The 20,001-nt window shown below is 40.2% G+C and overlaps 1 protein-coding gene across 2 annotated transcripts in view; it reads right to left on the bottom strand.

Annotated features, from left to right (window-relative positions):
• UBE3A (ubiquitin protein ligase E3A) overlaps positions 1 to 12,588 on the bottom strand; it is a 39,052-nt gene extending 26,464 nt beyond the window's left edge. The window contains exons 1-4 of one of the 2 annotated variants that reach the window (XM_026035615.1): positions 12,526 to 12,588; positions 5,067 to 5,185; positions 4,295 to 4,645; positions 1,618 to 1,662 (exon numbers count right to left, since the gene is read on the bottom strand). In XM_026035615.1, coding sequence (XP_025891400.1) covers positions 1,618 to 1,619 — 2 coding nt within the window. In that variant the 5' untranslated portion in view covers positions 1,620 to 1,662; positions 4,295 to 4,645; positions 5,067 to 5,185; positions 12,526 to 12,588. The remainder of the gene's footprint in view (positions 1 to 1,617; positions 1,663 to 4,294; positions 4,646 to 5,066; positions 5,186 to 12,525) is intronic. The other variant, XM_026035614.1, reaches the window with a different exon arrangement.
• Between the last annotated feature and the right edge of the window lie 7,413 nt (positions 12,589 to 20,001).

Raw genomic sequence — 20,001 nt, 5'->3', positions numbered from 1 at the left:
AAACTCTGTTACCAAGCATACCACTCCTCCTTATGTAGTTAAGAGCAACTATGTAGCAGGAATACAGATACCACCCACAATTTGTGATATCTATGTCATATTATGATACAGTATTAAAAACTCTGGTTCTGCAATTATAATATGTATTGATACTCAGTATTTGAGTACTGCTACTTGAATACATACATGGATCCCTACAGCTTGGCAGTCAGGCATAGACTATGCACCAATAAATAAATAATAAAGCCCTATGCACCAATAAATAAATAATAAATAAAGCCCCCAAGAGAAGCTTGTTACTACAGCTTATTATTTCTTTCAGGTTTATATTCAAGGATTAGGACATTCCCTCAGAGCAGTGGAACAGCATTCCTGTAAGAGATGGGAATGGAAAGGGCCAGCAAACCATTTTGCAGAGGAACTGCTCCTCTTGGTGCAAGAAGAGACTTCACTACTGAGAACACCCAGAAATACATGGGGCAAGTGCTGCAGGTTTCCTTTTTTAAAACCTTTCAAGGTTAGGCATGCAGCCCACAGTGGAAGGATTTACCTCAGCAATAGCCTTCCAAGTTGGGCAGCTATAGCAGAGAAATCCTTGAGCACTTCACRTCATGCCCCTCGCCTACAATCCCCYCTAAAATTGGCATCCAAACTGGCTCACAATGTGTAAAATGCTACRCCACTGTAGCATTTTACCATGTTACCTGTACAAGAGAAGTGAACCCAGAACTTTTGCTGTCCAGCACAGTACCCTAACCCCTGGGCTACGCTCTATTAATTTGGGACTTCTCTTCTAAGCCAGGAAGGCAATGTTTATGGTTTCCCCAATTCCAGAAGAGGTTTGTTCAAACAGCTAGAAAAGAGCCTGCAATTACTAATTCACAGAACATTAAATTAAATGGATTAAAACTCCAAGAAACCTTTTTATTTTAGAAGAATTCCCTCATTCCCTCCAAATCCTTTTCAGTTTGAARTGGGAACATACCCTTTGCCTAACAGTCTTGTTGCAAGTTAACCTCGAGCTTTAGGCTCATGAAGATCCCAGCAAAGTTCAGGACTGCTAGGCAGCAGCTRGATGAGTATTGCTTAGTGAAAGAATTTTCTGTGGTTCTGTGGAGTCCCTACCTAAAAGCTGGATTTGTCAAATCAAGGTGGATTTTTTTCTTAGTTCAGCAATGCACGACAGACACTAGCAGCTATTGCACCTTAGTGCAATGAACTGCCTCCAAACTCATGCAATGTGTTAGTGCATAGCAGGTAGAAATCACATTCCTATCTTCAAGTCTGAATGCAGGCCTGTGGATTTTAGACACTGTATTATGCTACCATCTGCTGGTTCACAGTAAACCTCTGAACTTCCCCTTCAGCTTCTCCCCCAACACACTTCAAAAGCCAACCCACCAAAAATACTGTTCCTATACAGATGCTTAAAAGTACTTTTTTTTCTTCCCTCCCCCACAGCAAAATGTTAATTTGAAGGTTTTGGAAGAAATGTCACAAGCTGTTTCACAGTTCTACTTTAGTTTCTCTTCCCCGGCCAGGTGCAACAGCAATTGTTACAYGTGGTCAGAATACTTTCAAAGATGCACCAACACACTCATCCATTCATTTACTTACATTCGGCTAGTTTCAATGGTTTCAGAGTGAGGTTCTCCTGGTGATCTGCAAATACAGATAAAATAACAAACAGTGCTTCAGGTTTTAAGTCACTAAAATAGGAAGAGCTAGGAAAAATAAAAAATAGCAATATATTTATTTACATTGCTACTAAAAACATTACTTTTCATGCGTTTACACATTTAACTTGTTTGACAAAACTCCAGAAAGTACATCGTATAACAGAAAACCTGAGAATAATAATAGAGAAATTTGACTTAAAAAGGACAGTGTTTTTCCACAGCTTACATGAAAACAGCTATATCAGGAGATTTCTGCTGGCAGTACTTCCATATTCAGTTTGGACAGTGCACCAGTTCTGGGCTAATTCTTCATAACCACGCCTGTAATCATAAGGTATGCTGAARTTTATCAGTGGTCAAGTGTTTAAAACAGAGATCCTTTACACAGTTGGGCTCTATGAAGAAGGAGCTCAGAAGCAGATCTCAACAGCATCTCAAAACAAATTCCAGGTATTTCTCTCATTATTCTAATTTCTGGACACAGGAGAGTCTCACAGAGCAGTTACTGGGAGAGAGCAGAATTACAGACAAGTTTCTGTTTCCTCATTCCAGCTACTGCCATGCAGACAGGTATTGGCTGCTAGTATTTCTGAACAGCAGCTGTGCAACAGTTTGTTTACCCCTTTTGATTTAATTTACAGAGGAATTTGGAGGATGAAGTTCCATATTAACTTAACCAGGTTAAATTACAGTGGTTGAACTCCTCCTTATCCCTTCATCTTCCTTGTGTGGGAATGGGGGTGGTAGTTAACATTTACTTTTCTGGTGGATTAAACTTTTTCCTTTCCTCTGGACATCCCCTCGCCTAGGGAGCTTTCAGCCAGAGCAGAGTCCAGATCCAGGAGATAGGGCAGCAGTTTTGACTTCAATCACCTTAACTGCCATGAAATTAGATCATAAAGATCCTTACGTGGCCAGAACTGCTACACTGGATGCTAATTGTTTGAAGGGTGGAAATACAGCACAGCCCTAACAGTAAAAACTGTGGCTTACAGGAACAAAAATACCTTTGATGACAGCTTTTTCAAACAGAAATGAGCTAACATCTACAAGGAGAACCCGCTCCGCAGCAAGTTCATCTTGGTTTCTTTTAGAGGACTTTGGTTAGCACAGAAAAGCTATGGCAAAGCCTGCTTAACTAGGGAAATTTGTTTACAGTAATTTCTAGATAGTTTTTAAGATTTATTATGTATCTGCGGTCACTCTTCTAAATGCTATTGGAAAGTTTCCACCTATATCCTGAATTACAGCCTCCACTCCTACACTTCATCAATTCCAGTTCTCTTATTATCTGGTCCCTGTTAGCAAAGGCTGAAATGTTCTCAATTTTTTCTACTTAATCTCAGTTCCTTTCCAGGTATAGCAAAGTGGGGTAGTTTTCTGTATTTTACAAAACTTTTAGCATTATGGCAACAGAACCAATGCCTAGAAGGCTTTTCTGGCAGACAACTTAAAAATCCATGCTAACTGGATACTTTGCAACGATGGAAGATGCAGGAAGCTATTTGTTTATATTGCAGTAAGTTACAGCATTCAGCTTGAGCAAGCGAGAACTCTAAACTTAGTAACCAACTACACTTACACTGGTGCTTAAAATGCCAGCACCATCTAAATAAAGAACAGCCAAAAAAAAAAAAAAAAAAAAAAAAGCACTCTGTTTTAAAAATCAGGCTCTATTACTCTCCCTCCAAAGAATTTTCCTCTTACTCATTAAAGTTCTGGAGTGATGAAACAGGTGCTGCCAAAACAACGTTGACACCAAAACTAACCAAACAATTTTCTTTCAACTCCTGTGACTGAAGCAGGTCACTAAATACTTCAGGAAAAGAGTTTTTTATTTCCCAGTCATCTGCCYAAGCACAGAAGTGCTGTTAACCGTGCAACCTGAGGAGTGGTGGAAGGGGTCACGTTCATACTGGCTGGCTCCTCCGGTCACATCCATGAATTAAAAAACCAGCGCGGAGCCAGCCTGGCAGGTCTAAGGCAGACTTCGTCTGCTCTGTTTTGGTCAAAGAAAGTGCATACCCGTGCAATTCTGGACAAAGGTAGCACTTTAAATATCAGTGGCAGAGCAATGGTGATTAAAGAGTGAAGAGTCTTAGGCACTTCAAGCCTTCACAACGCAGCCATATTAAAAAGACTCCACAGAATTAAGAGAGCAAACTGGCACCTTAGCATGCAAGGAAGGTTGTGGATAATCTGCAGCGCAGATATATCTACATCATTATTAGGATATCCAGGATCTTCTTCTGTCCCTGTAGTTTATGCGTGTTTTATCTCGGCTTGAATAAACAGTGAAGTTCAGTACATGCTATGCTGCAGACCACCAAGATACGTGGGAGACACYTTTAGGGAAGCTCAGAATAAAACCTGGCTGTGTGAATACAAGTTTGGACTTCCCAGATAAGTGGATGTATCAAACAAGGTCTCAAATTCCTTCAGCATTTTCTCTAAAATATGAGCAAATTCACTGTAAATACTATCTACAGAAATACTAAGCAACTCATTAGCTGTGTTTTAAAAGGTTTCAAACAATGATGTAAGCACCAAACAAAATATGACTTCAATATTCATTAAAAACACCACAGAAGTTCAGTCTACTTATAGGCATATACCTGTTTGTTGAGAAACTATTTATTCTTTAACATCCAATTGTTCACAAACCAGACACCGTGTTGTTCCTCTAAGCAAGCAATGGTGCCGAACAAACAATTACACAGTCTGGCTACACATGCCTTCATCTTGCTTAAAATCTGAAACAAGAGTTCTGTTCAGAGAAAAATCTCAGAGCAAATGCTCTTACAAATTTCAGCTTTGATTTGGATCGTAGAAACTGATCACGAGACACCAACTAATCTGAATCCTGCAGCATGAGCTAGCAAGTTCAAATGGTGGCTCACTTCCAACAACACAGGGAGCAACTTCTCCATCCTGCAAGCCACTCCTTTTACCTCCACTGTAACTCCCTAGGAGAGAAAAGTAAAGGTATGCAAGTCTGCGGATTTGAACATCAGCAAGCCTTCTGGACAAATTACTTTAAAACAGCATTTAACAAACCACTTAAGTAGGCATGTTAAACATTTCGTACAAATTTAGTGCTGCAATAAGATTCATCAGAGAGTCTTAAGTGGTGATTTACCTCTGAGAGGGATACTGTGCAGCAGCAGGGTGCTCGTTTTTAAAAAGCAAGCACAGCAAAGCTAGGCGAGCACTGAAATAAATAACTCTTAAGCAAATAATAACTTTGCCAGCTGACTTATCTTACCCAAACAATCTAATTTAATTCTACTTACAGAATTAACTTCAATTCATACAAATAAAGCACTTTTAACATTAAATATTATATTAAAAATCACGTCAGAACTACCACGATATGTTTGTGCTTACCTTTTACAAGCTGTGGCCATTCGGTGACATCAGGGTGATCACAGTTTTGAGTCACGGATTAAAAACAAGTTGTCACACCAGTCCTGTCTCACGCTGGGCTAAGCATAAGCTTAACAACTCTAAATAATTAAGAATAACTTTGTTAAGTCCTTACAAATAAATAATTTCCAGCCAGTTAATTGAATAAAAACATTACAGAGGAGTAAATACTGCTGTTAAAAAAAACCAGTAAAACTGTGAAATTAAGGTTCAGTTCACAAAAGTTTGTTCATTTTTGAATGGCATTTGATAAATTCTGCCAGAAGTCACTACAGTGCACAACTGCTGAGCTTGCTTTTAGTCTCTTCCAGAAAAAAAACAAAAGCACCACACTCCTGGACAGAGGAAAATATCTGAGACCAGACAGAGAGCATCCAAAGATTTGCTAACACATATAAATATGAACTGCAAGTTCTAACTACAGTATGATTTGATAAACTGTTTCTGTTACAACTCAATTAATAATGTTTCCCAATGAGACCGTTTTGGAAAGGGAGCAACACAGAAGCAACTCTGCTGTCCTTGGCCAATCTTCTGCAGCAGGTGCTCCGTTTACCTCCCTGCCTTTCTCCTCACCCCTGCATTTTCAAAAGGAGGTTTTACCTGTCAGTTCTTCCCTGTGATCTGGTTCCACTGGTATAAATGGAAGGGTTGGTCCTTTGTCACACAGGTGGCACTCAGTGATCACCCAGCAGTGCTCCTGCCCAGAGCACTCGGGGACCACCCCAGCTCATGGCTTCCATGGCTGAAAAGGAACCAGTTAGTCTCTTACCTACTGCTATTATCTACTCTAAACTGCAGCTAATTGGTCAAATGCTTGCAAATGTAACCCTCAGCACTCTGTATCGCCCTAATCTCTCTCCTGCCCAAGCTCCAGGTGGCCTGGATAAGGACTTTAAAGAGCAARTCTTGTGATGGAGTCAGATCAAAATCAGCGTTCTTCCCTTTCTGCTCATATAAAGTTTTAATTGAATTGAAAWATTAATAAACCACATAGCAAAAAAGAAATAGTAGTTATGAATACAGAACTCCATATAACATCTAAGAATTGTATTTCTGTGGCTTGGATAAGACACTAATCCACAAGTTGTGAGGAAGCAGCAGCCTCCCAGACCAAGGTAGAAGGAGGTTAGAGGGCCAACACTCAGCTGCCCATCACCTGCAGTRGCGCTGACCTGGGGCAAATACTAAGTGAACACACATGGCTCCTACCAGCAACCACACTTTGTGATTCGGTCCAACACGTCACAAGGGTCTTTCCAGAGAGGTCTTGGGTTTGATGAGCAATCCAGCCCTCTCAKGGCTAATTTCCATCCATTATTTCAGAGATCAGAAATCCCTCAACAATTAGTGTGATCTTCAGTTCTCCAAAGTTTTCTGGAGTAACTTAACTGGCTTTTGGCATTCTGCTACATTTTACCATTCTGCTACAGAAGCTCTGCATCTCTAAAACGGAATGATATTTGTATTAGTTTTCAAAGAATCATAGAATTCTTAAGGTTGGAAGAGACCTCTAGAGATCATCTACTCCAACCCCCCTGCACACACACAGGTCAGCTAGAGCACGTGGCACAGGGTTTTCAAATAATAATTATTAGTTTTTCTTGATTATTATAGGAAACAAAAAGAGGGAAGCAGGCTACTGAAATCCTCTTTGAAATGGAGGTTCTTTGGTAACTATGTTTTACAGGTATAAAGCGTCCAAGTTTTCACTGCGAGAAGCAATATAAGGGATAAGATTCCCCATCTGCCAAAACCAGATGTCAGACAAGGTTAAGATCTTCAAAGCTATGTTTACTGACCATAAGCAGTATATAGAAGCAAACAGCAAAACTTAAGATTAATGATGCAAAGAAAAACCATTACAATATTGTTTATGGCATTCCGGCACTTCAGGATATGAAAATATCCATTATCCCATAAACTGTTAAAGAAACAGATTCCTATTCTGAGACAGTGCCTTCTTCTCCTAAGTCCAACTCCTTCTTGCTGCTTTCTGAAGAACTGATGTGAAATGCCTCCCTAAAAATGCAAGGGGAAGTTAAAGCCTCTTCTAGCTCTTTGCTTAACTTTTAGTGACCTGGCCAAGGAGGTAAGTGGTACAATCTCCGAAGTCTCACTGAGTGTTGGGAAACCTGCATCCTTATTGCTCCCAATGCGAGGCAATGTGCACTGAATTCCCCCTTGCTCCCTAACACAACTGTGGCCCATATCACCCAGGCCATGAAGAAAAATGTTAGCTAGAACAGTCTTCAATTCAACTGGAAGCACAACACACAACTGGAAGAACAACAGGCTGACAGCAACCTCAGTAAAATATGGTTTTCCTTATGGCATTTCATGCATAAGGAAATAAATCATGAAGACTGTCCACAGTGAAGGAAGACACAAAATGCTGGTACTGGTTTCAAACACCATCAGATTTTGGAATGCTAAAGAACATGCTTTGAGGTGACAACTCCAGTCACTGCCAAGGTAGGTTTGTGCCAAGGCCTGACACAGACCCAGCTGCATTAGTCAGACTTCGCAGACCACCCAATATGGAATTTACACCAGCTGTGTGAAAACACACAGCATCTGAACTAGTGTGAATCTTACCAAGTTGAAACTAACCCATTCTGTAATAAAATTTGCATCTACAGATTGAATTTATAGCGGAACACAGCACTGAATCACGCAGCTTCACCATTTTTGATTTGTTACAATAGATCTTCAAACTAAATTTACTGTACTAAGGTTTAAAATCTCTTGGTACCTTCCCAGAGCACAGGTGCTCTGGCAGCAAGAAACCCTAATGAATCMTTTTTCCTTCTACATCTGTCATTCTGTCTTTCCCATCTATCCTTGCTGCATGTCCTTTGGGACAAACCACATTACGTGGTGCTTCCTTTGCGTAGACAAATAGTTGCTTTTCCCCCGAACTTTACTCATTTACCAATCAGAAGAATACTCTGTGCCAAAAGAGACTGGCATGTTGAAGCAAGTGGGGCAGCAGACTGCCAGAAGTCCCTTATTAGGAAAATGCTGATTGAAAGAAATACCCGGATCTAAACAAGAGTGAGAAAAAAAAAAAATACTGGTAAAAGAGTCATGGGACACTGCTTGACCAGGAAAGGGAAACTAGACTGATCAACTAACATCCTGCAAAAGAGCAYTGAAAGGAACAGGAATCTGACCTAACACAGCTGTATTCTGTGTGGTTATTTTGGTCAGGGAAGTTCCTTTACATAATCCCTGAACGTAACTTACTTTCTAGAAGGTAGGCTCTGGACACCAAGACACTAGCCAGCCCAAGGGGAATAACGGTGTGTTCCTAACATTYAGCGTAACATTCAGAGTGAGGAACAGAAGAAATGTTTAGGAAGTTAACAAGACAACACTACTTCCTTCAAGATGACAGAGGTTTCCAGCAGGAATGCTCCTATCAACTGCAAGGGAGGCAAGAAATAAATAACCAATGAGAAAGAGCAAGCAGTCAGAAACCAGGATCAGTTGCTTCCAAAGGTGCTAAAACCAAGCTGCTGCACAGCCTTTTTACATGACCTTTTTACATAATTCATTTAATCTTAGAAGTCTGGAAAACCAAACAAGKACCAAGACGACCTGTCCCCGCTCCAGCATCAAGGCACAGAATCCAAAGCCACAYCATGGAGAAAACTAGACATATTTGTCAGCTTTCAAAAATAAAGCCAAAAAAAATCCAGCTACAAATCAATTGTGACTGAAGGTTGTGAGTTGTTGTCCTTGTGTTAGGTACAGGTGGTCATTACTGGTGACAGAGCAGTTCTGGCAGCTGACGCTGAGTATCCAAGGTCCAGAAAAATCCTTGAGCTCTTCAAAATAAGCTATGACTTCTTCTTGGTGGAGTGGATGCTTCAAGAGGTGGCATTTTTAAGAGCTTAAGTTTTCCACCCAAGTAATCTTTGAAAACAATCCTTCTGACAGCAGATCTAAAGCAAAAGAGCTTGATTAACTCGGCACACAGAAGTACTGTGTCCTCACTTTTCAGTGACAGAATTTAATTAAAAATAGCCATCTCATGAAAATAYTGCTGTATTTTTGTCTTTGTATGTGTGCTGAAGAATCCCTCTGGAACCCCCAGGAATGATGAAGCAGTCCTCCAGTTTGATACATTTCCAGAGTGGCTTTGAATAGCATGATCGAAAGGACGGTCACCATCTTTATRGCAAGAGGTACCTTCAGAACTACCTTAGATCATTTACTCCTCCAAAAAGGGAGTTGCTACTAGTAGGAAAGCTGTATATCTTGAGATGGATACCATCAACTATCCTATAAGAAACTGTACAATATCAATCAAATCCCTAACAATTTTAGCCAGGGGGAGGAGGGACGGGTTGCAGAAGAAATTAATAGATATGTTTGGGGCCTGTAATTCTTGACAAGATTTGAATTATTTGAAAAGCTTCTATTGCCTGCATCATGTTCCCAGCACAGAAAGCCTGCAAAGACTTGACAAGACTCCAGAGGTTTTCTGAAGAAAACTAATAGGTCAAATTATCAGTGATCTCAAAGAAAACTAAAACTAATAAAACCCGAYTATATAAGTCCTAGTGAAGCTAAATAATAAAAAAAAAAAAAGCACCAGTGGTAGGGAGAAAACACTACTTGGTAAGCCAAATCCATTCAACCTTAATACTTTCAAAACACAATATGAAGCCATACAAGTAGAAGATCATAAAAACAGGGATCTACCCTGAAAAGTGCTAACCAGAAGTGACTTAAGGCAGGCACAATGGATAAATGAACCCAAATGCATTCCCAGTACTGTAGTCAGAATGACAAACCCAATACATGAAGAGTTTCTGGAAAGGTATCCGTCCATCAGCACAAGGCACTTGAGCTCAGGTCTCCAGTTACTCAATATCCTTCAGAAACATTTCAGAAGCACCAGAAAAGAGCCATGAGGACAGCATGAGACTGGAGCAAGCACCTCGTGGTGAGATAATGAGAAGAGTTCAAAGTTAATCAAGCTAAAAAATASCAGTAGCAGAAGAACCTAAGTCCTTTTGCAGCACAGGAAGAGCACACTAAAACATTTCTTCACTTAAAAAAAAAAACTATAAAAAGTATATGAAAGACTGGAAACTAATCACAGCACAGCGAGGACAATTAACACAGGAATAAGTATTTGGGAGAGGGAATTTGAATTTGCTACTGCTATCACAAAATCAGCACTRGTGGCATTGCAGAATTCAGACTTTAGTGAAAACTTCTGAGATTAACAAAGACAACATATTTAATAACTTTCAATATACAGGGATCAACTATATCTYTCCATAAAGTCTTTTCTTCACAGCATCTTTATACTTGCTTCGCCTCAACACTGTGAATTATATAGTGACAAGGCCCACTGTTCACTYCCCATTCATAGAATCCTTAAGGTCWGAAGGGAATTTAGACCTCTTCAGGGAGCTCTTTAAACTTTAGGGACCTTAGAGAGGACTTTTAGAGATCATTCAGTCCAACTCCCCATTGCTTTTCTAAAGCTAAGGGCTTGTGTTATTCTCATCTTCTGCAGTTGCCCTTTGCTCGTCTTTTGCAGCAGAGCAATTTGTTTCAGTGACGCTTCCTACTTTGACTTCCCTCATCCTGATACAGTGATGAACAGAAAGCCCCTCCTGTATCAGATGGTGAAATCCAACAGTCCATTGAAATTTCTGTTAGTAGCCCTGCTTTGTACTGGATAASCACCAAGCTGACTTTCCAAACAGAAAGACTATCCAACTTCACCTCAGCTTTTACATTTAAACTTCATTTTCATCTGCTTTTTTCCCCATCCCTGCTTACTTTGCTTTCTTTTCCCACCCACTGTCCATGTAGTCTTCCATGCAAAGTGCCCTCCTGTGCACCTGCATATTTCTGCATATATAGTTCATATTAAGACCAAACAATCTTACAATCCTGTACCATAATATTCTACCATTCCATTAGTATTCATTACTCACATGGGGTGATTAGAAGGGGATTCTTGTCCACTTTGCTTGGCAAATGCACACAATTAAAAAAGCTATACATGTATATACATATATACACACAAAGKGGCAAGTAGTTGAACACCCAGGGGAAGAAGAAAAAAAAAAGCAAACAGCAGAAATAATGGCAACAAAAAATAATGGCTAAGTTTAAGGAAGAGCTGCTGTACACACAACTGGTAGTGAAACTGGACAGTAAGCAGCAGGTAGGTGGTCCCGGGGGTGCTGTGGGTGCAAAAATGAGAATACTACCTGCCAGATACCTGCYAGAGTAAAGGACCAATCTATACAATTCTTTCAGGAACATCTGGATTATGATGATGTAACAGTGTGGCTTTCAAGAAGATTTACAGATTTCAATCGGCATACCCTATTGCTAAAGTTGAGGTTTAAGTATTCACTATTTAAGCTCCCTTCTATAGCTTTCTATAATATGGAATTCAAAAAAAAAAAAAAAAAAAAGGACATCCCCAGCGAGCCTTCTGTAAGACTGAACTTTCAAAACTTTAAATAGATTCATGTGTTAGGTATCTACAAAAGACACTCTCTAAATTGGCCAAGTATAGAAGCTGCATCAGCGGTTACTAAATACTTTTCACATTTAAAGTACAAACATCATTTAGAAGCTTTTGAATTAACTACATATTTTATGTGCAGTAACAGACCTATTTCAGACACTAGGAAAATCTGAACTTGAAGAAGAGTGTTTTTGAATGGAGAAATTCAAAAAGCTTTCGACAGCTCTCATTACGTTTTAGAGCTTKTCTGAAGTTAAGAGACATTATGGAGTGAAGCACATGTTTCACCCGATAAATAACTTCATTAGACTCTCTTGGTGTAAGGTTAGAATGCAAGAACTAAAGTAACTGAGAGTTAAGGTTTATAATCTTGCTATAAGGCATTGTTAAGTTGGCTGGACATTTAACAACATGAAGAGAAACCATGTGCCCATGTTAATGCTGCTAATGAGAGTTACATTTCTGTTATCTCCCAAGATTTCAATTTCCAAAMTGATGTTTGCTTCAATTTTCTAGCAGACAAGTCTTCCAAATTACGTTCAGAACTAAAATTTGTACAAATATGACTGTACATGAACTAAAAATTGTAAAAATATGTCCAGTAGCAAAGAAAACACCTTCCCAGAAATACCACTGATCCTTAGCCAGTGAATAAAGAAACAGATGAATGACAGTAGCATGATACTGAATTTGTAAAACAAATTAACATGTATCAGTCACCATTTATTTTGACAAGAATATCAAAAAACTCAGGTTTCAGAACTATTCTTACCACTAGCGCATTACAACTGAAAAAAAATGGGAGAAATGAACATGCAAGTTTCCCTTTAAGTTTGGATTTTTTTTTTGAAAGGGCAAAAGTGTAATTATTTGTACATACATGATTTATAAATGAAAATATAAGCATACCATATTTTTCCACAGCTGCATAAGTTTGTTCTTCCAGATTCTAAAAGGATCTTCTACAGTTCTTGTACCTGAAAGGCAAAACACTACACTTCAGTTTTTGCACCATATGCTCCTTACCTACCTGAAACTTCATATGACTTCAAAATTATATATTCAAAGTGGCCATGCAATTAGTTGCATTCAACTAGCAGCAAATTCTTGCTATGAGAGCAGATAAAACACTTAGCATGTTAGGGAAGCTACAAAAGCAGAAAGTCCATAAGCACAATGTTCTTCCTCCTTCCCTAGTGAGGTAATGCACTTGTATTATTCCATTTGTCCAGTTTCTGCCCCTTGCTTATTAATATCCATTTCTTCTAAAAAAGTTTGGCAACTCTCAAAACAAAAGTTTGGTTCCTCTCTCTCGTCTTATTTTTAAGGCATCAGCAGTTATAATACGGAAAACATTCAGAGGAAGCAACAGAAAGAACCATACTTCTGTCCTGGCTGCACAAAACTTTGAACCTTGTCTTTCTAAGTTCATTTTTAGAGGAACCATAATTAACATGGGACTTGAGCCCAAAACACACTTCAAATATCTTAACGAACAATTACGCACAATTGATTTGAGGGTTTTCATATAAGGGAATAAGTGACAGAGAGCCCATCAGACAGAACACTATCCTGAACTGACACAGTTGCGCCAGCAACACTCCGTAGCACGAACAGTTCATACACAGACATAATTTTTCATGTCAAAGACAAGTGTAACCTATCTGTCCTATAAAATAAGATTCCTACTTCAACCACTATAATAATTACATGGATTTATGCTTATTTAGGATTAGTGTTATACAATGTGTCACTAAACTATTATCACCATWTGGGGGAAGATTGCTTAAAGTATACGAGACAAGGTAACTGGAGATTTTCCTGCAAGGAAGTGGTATTACCACTTCATGGCAACAGTAGAAATCCAAAGGATCTATCTAATACTGTAGTCTAGTAACAGCATTAAAAGTATTATAAATCACAAGATAAAATGAGTAAAAAGTATCCTGACAAGTATGACCAATATGCTTGCACCTTATGCCACAGGACTTCTAGCTTAAAATACGTGATCTGCATAAAATTCACACGTTCTCCACTAAGCTATGAGAGCGCCAGCTTTGAGTGCACACAGAGTGTGAGGAAAGCACTATGTACAGCCACAAACAGCATCACAGAAACATTTATGAGGGTCCTTGAGGTTACTGTCCAGCCATAGAAGAAGAGACAACCAAGGTTTCCCCCCAACACACCTGAAGTTACCTATAAGCAAGCATAAGCATTCACTGTGAGGGTGCCAGAGCCCTGGCAGAGGCTGCCCAGGGAGGCTGTGGAGTCTCCTTCTCTGGAGATCTTCCAAACCCGCCTGGATGCTGCCCTGTGCTCTGGGTGTCYCTGCCAGAGCAGGGGGTTGGACTAGATGATCTCTAGAGGTCCCTTCCAACCGAAATGATTCTGTGATAAGACAGTGACTCCTGCATCACACTTTACAGCAGAAACAAGACCTCAGTGGAGGAGCTGGAACAGACCATTTGTTTCACAATTTGTTATTACGTGACAGTAACACAACAAACCACAGACTACGCAGTGCTTGGGGAACTGGCATGAAAACAGGTTCTTGAAACAGAATCAATTTCAGCATTCATCCCTAGTAACTTTATTATTATTATTATTAGCAATAAGCCACATCTTAAAGATGCTGCAAACGGAAAGGCTTGAGTAAAGGTATGGCTAACAGCATTGCTTCCTCTCAACACAGAACACCCTTCGTCTGCCACATGACCAGAACCAAAAGTAGTGCCTTTAAATCAAAAACAAGCCCCTCAAAACTGTCTGACATTTTCAGTAACAAAAGACTTCCAAAGCTTATCATGCTGAATGATTCTGTAGTTTATCTCTGCTAACRTCAATCAAGCAACTCTAGTGAACAGAACCAGAAAAGATTTAAAAACAATATATAAGTTATGAAAAATACTTTGTAACTCACACCCCACCTGACGAAAGACATTAAAAAACACTTCTATCAGGAGTTTGGATGATCTTTTTCCAGAGGGAGAAGAGAAAAAAGTTTTTCTAAAGGGTAGGCGTTTTGCCTGGGATTATATGCCTTCTTTCACAGTTTCAAAATAGTTAAAATAGTAATCATTTTGACTCTAACCCTGTTCATTTTCCATGACTGACATCCTTAACATGGCAGCTCATTAGTCAAAAAATGTATTTACAAATACCCATTCTTAATACAATATTCAAGCGATAAGATCCATACAAATGGAGCATTACCACCATCTAACAAAGGAAAGAGCCCATCCTCTGCAACCAAGAAACACAGTAGTTTTGGTAGGGCCATAGGCTTTTAAGAACTCCTGTGGCCATAGAACTCGGGTGGAATTTGCAGCTTGTGTGGCTATAAAAACATATTTCTGCAAGCCACAATATGTAAATTCTGCTTCAACAGTTGAAGCAGCATCGAGATGCTGCTACTGATGGCAGCGCACACAAGTTTACCTTGGACTTCCTAATCACAGTAACCCATACTATTTGGCACCAAGACTTTGCACACTAGGATCTTCTATGAACTGAAATATGATAGGCAGTGTTTATCTCGCTTTGTGGAAGTTCACTCAACATTTAAGAGCACAAAACATACTACAGTGTAATGTCCATATATTCCAGCTCTAATGACCTCAAATGCACAACCCATGACGAGGCAAAAGCASGACTGCCACACCAGTATGGCCCCATCTCCTGAGGAATGCCAACCTGCAGCCCACCCGACAAGTGCAGCTGCTTTATGAGCCACCCCAGCACCACCTCTGGCTCCCAGCACTTGCAGATCCGCAGCTGCTCCGGCCTGGGTCCCACGGAGCATTCGGGAGCAGGAGCCTGGCTGCCTGGACATGCCTGGCATCTCTCAGCACCCTGCAGCTTGGCAGTGTGCTGCAGATAAGCTCTAGAGTTGCGTGCAGGAGAGGCACAAGAGGTAAGGGGGCCTCTGGTACTTTAATTGCTCTTTTCACTAATTTCATTGGCATAAAGAACACTGAGGAAGTATCAAGAAGTCCCCAAAGGGGGTCTGGGTCCTCCAAATAGAGTAAGATTCTGATCTCTCCTACGAGAGACTCCTAAGATGATGACGATGCAGCTTCACTTTGATACTCAAGCTCAGCCTTGCTGCAGGACAGCAGGAGTCTTGCTGCAGTCCTCAAAGGGCACAGAACGAAACACCGACCCCGTGGACTGATCACGGCGAGCAAACAAACGRAACACTAGACACCCTTCCAAGATTTTCTGCTTGTGATCCCACTGGTTCGTGCCCACCAGCGCGGCATTTCTACCAGGTTTGAAACTCACATATTTCCAACGTTTGATGCAGTTGCTTAAGGCATAGTCCGTGAAACCACATCCCGAATAAAGGATATTGAGGATGAAGATGCTGAATATCTTCTTTGCTATACCTACGAGCAGAGAGCAAGCAGCACCTTCCACGTTAAGCAGCTAAGTGGTGCATCACTTCAAATTTGTGCTAAAATGTCACTACTGCAGTTCACCTCGGGTGCCCTTTCACCGAGGATGTGCTATGCCMGATAAACATGATTCCTAAAGATTAACTACCTGAATGTGCAGCATTTTTTTAAAGTTATTTGTATGCAAACAGCTATGCTTTTTGATGAAAAGCCTTGAAAAGCTGTACAACAGTGAGGATCCCTTTCAAACTATCAGGTTACTAAGAAACTCTAATCCTCTGCTGCATTAAGTAGAATTTCCTCTTAAAATACATATACCTCTGTCCTAAGGAACTGCAGGTCGCTTCAAAATCGGCAGGTTGCTCCTCTTAGCTAACACAGTGGAGTGAGGCTGAAAAGGGAAGCCACCCATTTAGTTCCTCTGAGCTGAACAACTGCAGTTTCCCCTAATTCTTCACCGCCCTGCAAGACATGGATAAAAAAMCATGCAGGATGGTAACAGAAAGAGCAGTGGAAAAGACTGGTTTCCACCTCCTTCTTCCATTCAGTAGTTTGCATAACACAGGGAAGCAGCTCAACCTATTAAAAGAGTAGTTAATGCCTTCTTTGGGAGATTCATTCATAAGATGAGTATTTGTAAGGCACAACACTATAATAATATTTAATTTAAAATGTAGTTTTGCAATCAACAAGTTATTTTGTCAACAAGCTCTCTCAATACAAGCCACAAGAGGGTAGAACTATTGAAAAAGAGTGATTTAAAGTCTGATTTAGTCATGCATTGCTCCACCAAGAAGAAATCCAGGATCTAAATATACTTTCAAGTTTATCTTTTGTATTTCTACTATGAGAGTATTTTCCTAAAGAAATGCCTTCCCACCAGTTGGTATAGTTACTGAAGTACCAGTCAGTATAGATACCGAAGCGTTGCTTTTCTAGTATGTACTTACACTACTCTATCTGCACGCTCTGCTAGCCAGACAGATACTTGTAAATATATTTCTCATTCACCTGAACCAGCACCCTCCAAACCTGGGCTCGTGGGCAGTAATATACTGCCTTGTGACGCTGTCAGGCACTGCCTGCAAATACAGGAAGTCAATTCAGCAAAAGTTAAGATCAAAGTATTTAAGGTGACAAGAACAAAAGTCACTTCAAACATTTGATTTGCTTATTACAGTTGTCTACAGCAACTAAGTATTTAAGCAAAGCTCATAGCTTAAAAGAACAACAGAAAATGCACACACACCCTCATCTTTTCTCCTCCTTGCACAGGAAGAAAATGTCTTATTTAAAATGATCTGGTACAGCCCTCACAGTAAAGTTACTGCCCTGCTTATTCCATGTATCAATAAAACTTTGATGAATGATAGAAAGCTTTAAACACTGTTTCTTCACATAACTAAGCACTACCTTAATACATTGGATACTTCAGAAAAGCATTTTCCAGAATAACTAGAAGTGTATATAAAAACAAAAAAAAAAACAAAAAACAAACTCCTATTAAAAAAAAAGTCATATCAATTCAATAACTAAAGCTAAGTGAAGACATGGCCTGTAGTGACCAGAAACAAATGCTCAACACTTTAAAATGACATAGATGCCCAAGTATTTTAACAATTCTGTTTCCTTGTTCCTCAGATTAATTTTCTGTCTGTAAGAATTGGTGCTTCTTTCCTTTAAAGTGTACGAATAAACGGCCTGGTGGTGGGGAGGGATATCCTGCTTTGTAATATATATATATATACACACACATATATAAAGAATTGAGTACTCTCTGGACAGTCACTAAGCAAACTGAAACCAAAAGTAGCAAAGAGGGAGGGGAATCTTCCCTGCACACCAGAAATTAAAAGATATGTATATTTAGAAAAATATAAACACCAAATTGGTTGYCTTGTGTCATATCATGTACTACATTATTGTTTACATCAAATGTTATATGCTTAAACGTGTTCTACACTTCAGCACACATGCTTATGTGTTTATGACAATTAAAGCTTGACTTAAAGATATTTCCCCCCAAATTACGTATTTAGTTTAGCTCTTTATGAATTCGCAGGTTTTAGTGAAGAGTATGACAATGAAGTACAGACTTATAAGTGTGTATATATAATAATATATACATATATTATAAGTTAGACGAAAATGCTGTGTGCACTCAGCRACTCATTTTCGCCCGATGACTGAAACACGTTTATCTTCAAGGTGCTTAACACAGCAGAGTATATCACTTATTTAATACACACAATTTTTAAAAGATCACTTTTCTGCCATTAGATCTCTAAAGCCCAGAAAAAAAGAAAAAAAAACTCATTCACAAAAGCATCTCCATTCACATGCTGTCTTTAAGCAGTTGCACTGATTAAAAAAAAAAAAAAAGCCTTTTTTTTTTTCCTATTAAAAAAAGGACCCAAACCACAAAATGCTAATGCACTCAAAGGGACCGAGACTGAGGCTTCGGAACTCACTGCCGGGCAGAGATAAAGGACATTTCTGCTTTTTCAAACCTATCCTTAACCTCAGTAACTTCTTGTACACACATTCACATAGAGGTATTATCCCTGAAGAAAACAAATCAAATCATTTATTCTGCCATCTAGAAAAGGAACTTGATATTTTTATTTCTAAGTACTTGGGAGACATTAAGGATACTCTAGTGAGCAAAATTATCAAACAACTAGCAAACAGAACAAGAATTTGTTAATTCTAGTATGAAAGACACCACATTAAATAGTAACCACTAGGACTGAAACAGAAAGCATTTGCAAAAGAGATGGAGCATCTCTAATACTGCAGCGAAGTGATTTTTGATTAAAAGTATTTTTCAACTCTTTCTTCAAAGCTTTGTGTATATTGAACTGTCAGAGCATTACTGTTATGAGGACAAATCGTAAGTGCTGTTAGGAATGACCAAACTGTATGTGTTTTAAAACACAAAGTATGTGAGGGAAAGCTACCTGCTACCCCTAGCATTTGCTAACGCACATCTGCTACCTTGAGTTCAGCACAACCATTAAACTTTCAAGTTTCAGATTTTTCAAAAGAAAAAGTGCCTTTAACTGTTTGCAAGATGAAAGACTATTTAATGCCACAGCATCCTGCTACTCTAGTAGCACTCAAAGCACGTAATCAGGACCTTCTTTACAGTTCTCACAGACCATCACTTTAGTTGGTTAAGTCCAACTTTCAGCAGCTCTCATTCTTCCCACGGGGAATCCCTTTCCACTTCCCCCAGTGACAGGTCTCTTAATACAGCTAACCTTACACACTACAGCTTCTCCCCTGGACGACAGTCTCTAACTAGATGCTATTTGCATGAAACTGGTAGGAACTTGGCCTTATCTTTCACACGTCTCCCTTTCAAACTGGTCAGCCAGTTAAAGAAGTCATCTAGTAAACTGACAACACAGTCACACAGGTCCTGCTTTGGCAGGAAATCAAAGCTAAAACCAGGCACAGCTTCCCACTGAAACCCTAAGTTCCCGGTACACGCGCAGGAAGCCTGAACACCTGACTAGTCTGACAAGGGGATTCTCACAGAGTCCCACGTTTGTGCAGGATCCCACCCAGGTATCCGCGAGCTTCCATACGGACGGACTGGGCCCMCCTCGGAAGAAACTGCTGAGAGACAGGCCCTGTCCCCAGGGCAGAGCTCGGGCCAGCTCTCACACGAGGAAGCGGCACAACGTTACCCTGAACTTTAACACGCGAGGAAGGCACAAAACACGACCACAAGTTTACAAGTGTTTACAGGCGCTGCGGCCGCTTAAAGCCCGCTCGCGGGCACGCTGTGCTGCCCGAGCAGCGGCAGCCGTCCCACATCACCCGACCCACGCCGGGGCCCAGAGCCCCAGCACCCCCGGCAGCCGCTYCAGGGCCGCAGGAGCCGCCGGGCGCCCTGCCCGCCGGGGCGGCCGCGCAAGCTGCCGGGCAGGCGAGCAGGGCGCCCGGCTCTCGGGACGGCCGGCTGAGGGGCCGCCCC

This window comes from Nothoprocta perdicaria, unplaced genomic scaffold, assembly GCF_003342845.1.
Source record: "Nothoprocta perdicaria isolate Ctin4 unplaced genomic scaffold, notPer1 scaffold_163, whole genome shotgun sequence".
Lineage (NCBI taxonomy): Eukaryota > Metazoa > Chordata > Aves > Tinamiformes > Tinamidae > Nothoprocta > Nothoprocta perdicaria.
The sequence above is the reverse complement of the archived record's forward strand: the minus strand, read 5'-3'. Positions and strand labels throughout refer to the sequence as shown.